Here is an 8,808-nt window from a genome sequence, read left to right as displayed (position 1 = left end):
TCGGAGACTTCATATCTCTCGACCCGGGCATGAGCTTGGAAAACTAGTTTCAGCTCCTCGAACATCTCATATGCTCCGTGTTGCTCAAAACGCTTTTGGAGCCCCGGTTCTAAGCTGTAAAGCATGCCGCACTGAACGAGGGAGTAATCATCAGCACGAGACTGCCAAGCATTCATAATGTCTTGGTTCTCTGGGACGGGAGCGTCACCTAGCGGTCCTTCTAGGACATATTGTTTCCTGGCAGCTATGAGGATGATCCTCAGGTTCCGGACCCAGTCCGTATAGTTGCTGCCATCATCTTTCAGCTTGGTTTTCTCTAGGAACGCGTTGAAGTTCATGTTGACATGAGCGTTGGCCATTTGATCTACAAGACATATTATGCAAAAGTTTTAGACTAAGTTCATGATAATTAAGTTCATCTAATCAAATTATTTAATGAACTCCCACTCAGATTTGACATCCCTCTAGTCATCTAAGTGTTACACGATCCGAGTCGACTAGGCCGTGTCCGATCATCACGTGAGACGGACTAGTCATCATCGGTGAACATCTCCATGTTGATCGTATCTTCCATACGACTCATGTTCGACCTTTCGGTCTCTGTGTTCCGAGGCCATGTCTGTACATGCTAGGCTCGTCAAGTTAACCCTAAGTGTTCTGCATGTGTAAATCTGTCTTACACCCGTTGTATGTGAACGTAAGGATCTATCACACCCGATCATCACGTGGTGCTTCGAAACGACGAACTTTAGCAACGGTGCACAGTTAGGGGGAACACTTTCTTGAAATTATTATAAGGGATCATCTTATTTACTACCGTCGTTCTAAGTAAACAAGATGCATAAAACATAATAAACATCACATGCAATTATATAAAGTAGTGACATGATATGGCCAATATCATATAGCTCCTTTGATCTTCATCTTCGGGGCTCCATGATCATCTTGTCACCGGCATGACACCATGATCTCCATCATCATGATCTCCATCATCGTGTCTTCATGAAGTTGTCACGCCAACGACTACTTCTACTTCTATGGCTAACGCGTTTAGCAATAAAGTAAAGTAATTTACATGGCGTTCTTCAATGACACGCAGGTCATACAAAAAATAAAGACAACTCCTATGGCTCCTGCCGGTTGTCATACTCATCGACATGCAAGTCGTGATTCCTATTACAAGAACATGATCTCATACATCACAATATATCATTCATCATTCATCACAACTTCTGGCCATATCACATCACATGACAATTGCTGCAAAAACAAGTTAGACGTCCTCTAATTGTTGTTGCATCTTTTACGTGGCTGCAATTGGGTTCTAGCAAGAACGTTTTCTTACCTACGAATAACCACAACGTGATTTTGTCAACTTCTATTTACCCTTCATAAGGACCCTTTTCATCGAATCCGCTCCAACTAAAGTGGGAGAGACAGACACCCGCCAGCCACCTTATGCAACTAGTGCATGTTAGTCGGTGGAACCGGTCTCACGTAAGCGTACGTGTAAGGTTGGTCCGGGCCGCTTCATCCCACAATACCGCTGAAGCAAGATAAGACTAGTAGCGGCAAGCAAGTTGACAAGATCTACGCCCACAACAAAATTGTGTTCTACTCGTGCAATAGAGAACTACGCATAGACCTAGCTCATGATGCCACTGTTGGGGAACGTTGCAGAAAATTAAAATTTTCCTACGGTTTCACCAAGATCCATCTATGAGTTCATCTAAGCAACGAGTCAAGGGAGTGAGTTTGCATCTACATACCACTTGTAGATCGCGTACGGAAGCGTTCGAGGGAGCGGTGATGATGGAGTCGTACTCGACGTGATTCAGATCACCGATGACCAAGTGCTGAACGGACAGCACCTCCGCGTTCAACACACGTACGGTACGGGCGACGTCTCCTCCGTCTTGATCCAGCAAGGAGGAAGGAGAGGTTGAGGAAGACAGCTCCACCGGCAGCACGACGGCGTGGTGTTGGTGGAGAAGCAGCACTCCGACAGGGCTTCGCCAAGCTCGTGACGGAGAAGGAGAGGTGTTGGGGAGGGGAGGGGCTGCGCCTTGGCTTGGGTGTGCAGCCCTCCCCTCACCCCTCTATTTATAGGGGAAGGGGCAAGGGGGGCCGGCCCCTCTAGATGGGATCTAGAGGGGGGCGGCGGCCAGGGAGGGGGGACTTGCCCCCAAGCAAAGGGGGGCGCCCCCTCTAGGGTTCCCCCCCCAACCCTAGGCGCATGGGCCCAAGGGGGGGGCGCCCAGCCCTCCAGGGGCTGGCTCCTGCCCCACGCAGCCCATGTGGCCCCCCGGGAGGGGTGGCCCCTCCCGGTGGACCCCCGGAACCCTTCCGGTGGCCCCGGTACAATACCGATATGCCCCCGAAACTTTCCGGTGTCCGTTTGACAACTTCCCATATATAAATCTTTACCTCCGGACCCTTCCGGAACTCCTCGTGACGTCCGGGATCTCATCCGGGACTCCGAACAACATTCGGTAATCACATACAAGTCTTCCTAATAACCCTAGCGTCACCGAACCTTAAGTGTGTAGACCCTACGGGTTCGGGAGACATGCAGACATGACCGAGACGGCTCTCAGGTCAATAACCAACAGCGGGATCTGGATACCCATGTTGGCTCCCACATGCTCCTCGATGATGTCATCGGATGAACCACGATGTCGAGGATTCAAGCAACCCCGTATACTATTCCCTTTGTCAATCGGTACGTTACATGCCCGAGACTCGATCGTCGGTATCCCAATACCTCGTTCAGTCTCGTTACCGGCAAGTCACTTTACTCGTACCGTAATGCATGATCCCGTGACCAAGCACTTGGTCACTTTGAGCTCATTATGATGATGCATTACCGAGTGGGCCCAGAGATACCTCTCCGTCATACGGAGTGACAAATCCCAGTCTCGATCCGTGTCAACCCAACAGACACTTTCGGAGATACCTGTAGTGTACCTTTATAGTCACCCAGTTACGTTGTGACGTTTGGTACACCCAAAGCACTCCTACGGTATCCGGGAGTTACACGATCTCATGGTCTAAGGAAGAGATACTTGACATTGAAAAACTCTAGCAAAACGAACTACACGATCTTGTGCTATGCTTAGGATTGGGTCTTGTCCATCACATCATTCTCCTAATGATGTGATCCCATTGTCAATGACATCCAATGTCCATAGTCAGGAAACCATGACTATCTGTTGACCAACGAGCTAGTCAACTAGAGGCTCACCAGGGACGTATTGTGGTCTATGTATTCACACATGTATTACGATTTCCGGATAATACAATTAGAGCATGAATAAAAGACAATTATCATGAACAAGGAAATATAACAATAATGCTTTTATTATTGCCTCTAGGGCATATTTCCAACACTATTAAGAATCCTAAAAAAAGTTGACATCTTTCAATATTATAACCTACTATGCTGTGGTCATTCCAGGTAGTTCATTCCCTAAGAAACCATACATTTTCAAACCTCAAAACAGGGTCAGTTTTAGGCACACCTCGAGTATTCATATACAGAAGAGTGTGATCAAACTTTTTTGTGACTGAAGCAGTAAGTTAAGTTAAGGGATAATTTTCCTCCGAGTCAACATAGAACTATCCATTAATTAGAGGCTCATTCATGTGTAACCGTTCATTGTTGGAAAGGTCTCTATCAAACTTCTATTTTTGAGTTCTTCTTCATGAAACTATTAACATGTGGCTAGTCGCACTCCACCCTCGATGACGTCTCATTTCTTCAGTGGCGTCTTTTTCAAGGACCACCAGTCCACCACAGAAGCAGGCATTTTTTTCAGCCACAGCAGAGTATTAGAGTGCTGATAGACCGGGTAAAACTTTTGTGTTGATCGTGACATGATGCGCATGGAACTGTATTACTATTGTAGGATATATATGTTGGCGCTTATGTACAAGGGCAAATGCATCATCCATTAGCCGAGTTTAGAAACCTGAAGACTGCAAGGTGCAAGGACAAAACAAACACAGAACTGAACTCCCTTTGGTATATCGAAACAGGCGAACAAACTGCCTATTTATGCCTAATAACAACTTGCTGGTAGATGTACTCCAACGTTTGGAAATCTGATTGGATCGACGATTCGCCAAAAACTTTGCATCAAAGTTCCATTTTAACAGAGAATTCACTGGTAACTTTATTCAAACAAACCGTGAATTTCAGCATCCAGTTCTATATATATGCGTGTGCTCTGTTCTGTTCTTTTACATGCGTCGAGCTTCGCAGATCCTCAAAGGGCAGGGATCAGAGAGAAGTTTAGTCAAGAAAACTAACAAGACAAAACAAACAGAATGTTTCCCTAGTGGAAAAAAGAAAGAAACAAGAAGATGTTACATCACCTAGCTACGAAGATCTTTTTTTTTTATTCACTCGATTGTGCCATTGTGTGGCGCCTCGAGCTACACCCCTGCGCTACCAGAAACTTCTGGTCCCTCGTTACCGCCGCTCCTCTTGCCGGAGCGCGCGTAGAGGGCGGCGCAGAGCGCCGTCCCGACGGCGCATGTGAAGCCCCAGAGGAGGAAGGTGTCCCGGTAGCAGGCGGGGCCGTCGCAGCGGTTGGCCCCGCGCGCCTCCCGCTGGTACAGGAACCCGGCGAGGTAGCCGAAGCAGAGCGACCCCACGGGGATGTTGGCCACCAGCACGTTGTGGTTCACCCCAAAGTTCTTGGTGCCGAACAGCTCGCTCGTCGCCGACACCGCCACCGAGGTGATGGCGCCCGTGCACGTCCCGATCACCGCCGTGCTCGTGTACAGCAGCATGTCCCTCGGGTCCATCAGCAGGAAGAAGGCGCCGGCCATCGGCGCCATCAGCGACGCCATCGACGCCGTCCTCGATATCGAGTAGCCGCTCCTGCTCAAGTCAAAGCATCTCAGTTAGAACCTAGTACTATCAAGTACAGTAATAAACAAAGACTAAAGATTATTAAAAGTGACGATGAAGAGAGCGGAGCGAGTGAGGTGGGCTCACTTTGCAGTGTAGTAGTCCAGGAAGGCGGGAAGGAGGCGGCCGAAGAATCCGAACGAAGACGACAGGGAGACCAGAGTGGAGGGGTCGCCGAGCCGGCGGGACTCGGCGATCTGGCCCAGGTTGTTGAGGAAGACCAGACCCAGCGTGCCACTGAACATGTAGCTGAAGAAGTACATCCAGAAGTCGAGCCTCCGTAGCAACCCGAGGCCGCCGACCTCCTCCTGACCTCCCTGCTCCACGCCGGCGGCCTCCTTCTCCTCCTCCTCCTCCTTCACGTTGGTGGCCACCTCGATCTCCTTGTTGAGCCAGCACATGCCGTTCTCGCCGAGGTCGTGCACTCTGTGCACCCTCTTGTTGGCCGCCTCCCGTATCTTGGCCATGCTCTCCCGGATCCTGAGCGCCACCGGGATCAGGATCGGGACGGCGAGCATCACGTAGAGGCTGATCAAGTGCTCCTTGGACGAGACTCCGAGGGACTTTGACCCTATGCTGCCCACGATGGCGCACGCTCCGGTGGCCAGGGTGATGGCGAACATGGCGAAGAACCCGAACTCGGTCCTTTTGCCGCTCCCGGGCTTCACCACCCGGAGCGACGGCACCACCAGGAGGGTGACGAGCATGGGCACGACGGCATTGAGGAGCAGGTACTTCTCGGCCGGGGAGTAGCGGGGCCCCTTGAGCGTGTCCTCCATGGTGGTATAGAACTTGGCGCTGAGGCCGAGGTAGCTGGTGGCGAGGCTGACGGCGACGCGGCTGTCGGAGGCGAAGTTGTTGATGCAGAGGAGGTAGCAGACGGTGTTGATCCAGCAGATGCCGTTGCCGGCGAGGGAGGTGAGCGCGAACAGGTGCCAGTAGGCGAGCCGGGGGCTGTCCAGGAACAGGAACTGGACTCCATAGCCGATGAGCCCGAAGGCGGCGCCAACGACGGCCACGAGCCAGAGAGGGACGTAGAGCGCGGCGACGCCGGCGAACCAGCCGAAGAGCTTCCCGGCGTCGGAGGCGAAGGCGAGGAAGTTGAGCTGCACCTGGGAGATGCCCTTGACCTTCTTGAGCTCCGACGAGTAGACGGGGAAGTCGGAGTTGGGGCCGTTGATGGTCTGCAGCCAGACGCTTCCCACCAGGCTCAGCCAGTGGACCGAGGTCGGAGACGGCATGATTTTTTCTTCCTTCTCTCCCTGGCTGGCAAGCTACCGGCGCAGGCTAGCGGCTGGAGGCGTGGTACTTATGCGGTCTCCACGATCCACCGGACGGCGATAAACGCGCGATGGCGACGGCGCTCGACGGATGGACGGGTCGGCTTAATGGCTGTGGCCGGCCACGATGGATGGATCGATCAGGATATATCAGCGTTGCCTATGTGCTTTCCTAGTGTGCTCTCGATGTCTCCATTATGGCCTGTGGCGCGCAGGTTATATAGTGCTCCGGGGTGTGGATCGTGTGACATGACATGCACCTGAGCTGAGCTGACCTGATGGACACGGCCGGCGCCCGGCCGGGATTGGCAACGTTGAAAAGATTGGTGGTTGGAGTAAGTAGTAAGACTAGACACTTTAACAACGTACGTGAAGGATTCAAACTGCTAGGTTCTGGCTCACATGCACTCATCGGAGCCGCGGCCCACGTTTCGACCGACGTCCGTAGACCGGCCGGACGGCGGCGCCGGGAGTCCGACCGGCGAACGTACGTATCAGGCTGAGAGGTCGCTGATCCAGAGAGTGGAATTGCATCGTATCAGCTGTCAAAGCAGTGGATGAGGCATGCCAGAGAGGGCAAAAACTTGGGGTGACTGCATCAGGGCTACCGAAAATCGGGGTGGCCGCCCTGTAGACGTCGTGTGCCTATACAGCTATACTCATGCATCCGATCATGGTTTCGTACGGGACACGTGTGCATGTATTGCATGCAGGCCTAACTGCGTGGGTCGAGGTTGCACTTGGCACGTTTCTGCAGACAAGAAGACAATGACCCCATGTGCTGGACATGTGTTCCGTCTCGTGCTGATGTGCATTGGGTTAAACTTGTCAGCAATCATACGTGTCGTTTCGCTCACTCAGTCACTCACTTCAAAGGACTTTCGACTTGGATTCCCGTAATACTCCCTCCTTCCCAAAATATAAGGCGCGATTGACTTTTTACGGTCTTTGATGCACGACTTTGACCACTAATATATATCAATGTATATGGATTGAACACGTATAAATGGCATCATCGTATTTGTCTTGCAGAACAATTTTATTTCATATGTATGTATACTAATTTTATAGACATAGAGTACATGAAAATCTTAGTCAAAGTTATGTAACGAAGATCAGAAAAGTCAAACCGCGCCTTACATTTTGGAAAGGAGGGAGTACCTACTACCTCCCTCGGTCCCCTTAGTATTTTATGCTAGATTTTAACCATTGGTTTAATTAACAAAATGTTAATGCACGTCCCAAAAAATAGTAGCGTTGCAAAATATATTCAAATTCCAATGATATAATTTTTTAGACATGCATCAAAATTTTATCAGTCTATGCATGGTCAAACGAAGAGGACAAAAAACCAGGACGGAGGTACTATGTACTACTACCTCTGGTTTACTGGTCCTCTTTGTATTTTGTGTCAACTTTTGACCATAAATTTAACTAACAAAATGTTAGTGCATGTCACGAAAATTTATATCATTTAATTCGTATTTGAATATAATTTTTATGATATTATTTTTTGGGCATTAATATTTTATTAGTTAAAGTTAAGGTCAAAGTTTGGCATAAAATACAAAAAGGACCAATAAACCAGGACCGATGTAGTATGTACCCAGCTGGTGGCTGCCACGCGTGCCAATTAGGCAGCTATTCACCTATCCCATCTTTTTTTAACACAAAGAAGGGTCCGGAAGGACCCCGAAACGCTACGTTAGGGCAGCTCCAGATATGTGCATAAAAGCCCACAAATGTCAGGTCCATGACATGGAACACGTTAGGTCATCCAACGCCGTGCATCAGACATCCGCAGTGTGGTCCAAACATCAGAAATTTCATAAACCGGAAGAAAAATCGGAGGAAGTTTGCACACATTCAGACATCCTTCACGTAGGCCTTTGACACTCACAGCCCACACAAAAATCTCACCCGAGCCTCGATTTTCTCACTTTGCCCCTCCCCTTGCTCTCTATCCGCGTAGTCTGAGACCGACACCGTTGTTGTACCACTCACTCTGCCGCCTAAGCCTTGTTGGACCTCCGTCGCTCTAACTGGACGCCTACGCCTTCCTTCCACCCCTGGTCTGGGCGTCGCCCAGGTACCCTCCGCCCTGCACATTTGTGTCCATGGCGGACATGCCCAGCAAATGTTCGGCCAAATGTCGTAGCCAAATCTATTGACATGTTGTTGTTTACTGTGAAGCAACATCATGGATGTGGACGAGAAGTACTTCTACACCGTGTTCATTGATACTTCTCGTCAAGTGAGGATGAAACGATGATGATGCATGAGGCAATTAATTGAATTTTCAAATGTAAACTATTTTATTGGAAAACTTCATGTTTGAAGTATAATAGTATTTATATTTGAATTATTGTTGCATTGGAATATTTGCGCAACACGATTATGAACAAATGATGATATTTATCTTTAATTCTTTTGTGTGCTCTGGAGATAGGAATAAATAGGGGCGGGCATTTGGTGCACCAGGTTAGATGGCCTCTTACCTAACTGTTGTCTGCATCCGAATGTTCCGTGGATATTTGATGTGTCTGGTTTGCTGCACGGTATTGGAGATGCCCTTACAATTTACTGCGAGCACCAGGACCCCAAACTAAC

General features: G+C 49.5%; 1 protein-coding gene across 1 annotated transcript; it reads right to left on the bottom strand.

Annotated features, from left to right (window-relative positions):
- Positions 1-4,149: 4,149 nt before the first annotated feature.
- Positions 4,150-6,375, bottom strand: LOC123136945 (protein NUCLEAR FUSION DEFECTIVE 4). Its single transcript, XM_044556466.1, has 2 exons — positions 5,006-6,375; positions 4,150-4,888 (listed from the first exon to the last, which is right to left on the bottom strand). Exons 1-2 carry the CDS (start codon positions 6,157-6,159, stop codon positions 4,438-4,440), a joined length of 1,605 nt encoding a protein of 534 aa, XP_044412401.1. The 5' UTR covers positions 6,160-6,375; the 3' UTR covers positions 4,150-4,437.
- Positions 6,376-8,808: the final 2,433 nt, after the last annotated feature.

This window comes from Triticum aestivum, chromosome 1B, assembly GCF_018294505.1.
Source record: "Triticum aestivum cultivar Chinese Spring chromosome 1B, IWGSC CS RefSeq v2.1, whole genome shotgun sequence".
Lineage (NCBI taxonomy): Eukaryota > Viridiplantae > Streptophyta > Magnoliopsida > Poales > Poaceae > Triticum > Triticum aestivum.
Note: the sequence above shows the minus strand (reverse complement) of the source record. Positions and strands in the feature narration are given on the sequence as shown.

Coding starts and splice junctions, on each gene's coding strand:
- LOC123136945 (XM_044556466.1), bottom strand. CDS start 6,159: ATGCCGTCTCCGACCTCGGTCCACTGGCTGAGCCTGGTGGGAAGCGTC. Junction 4,889..5,005: donor CTGGACTACTACACTGCAAA/GTGAGCCCACCT, acceptor TGACTTGAGCAG/GAGCGGCTACTCGATATCGA.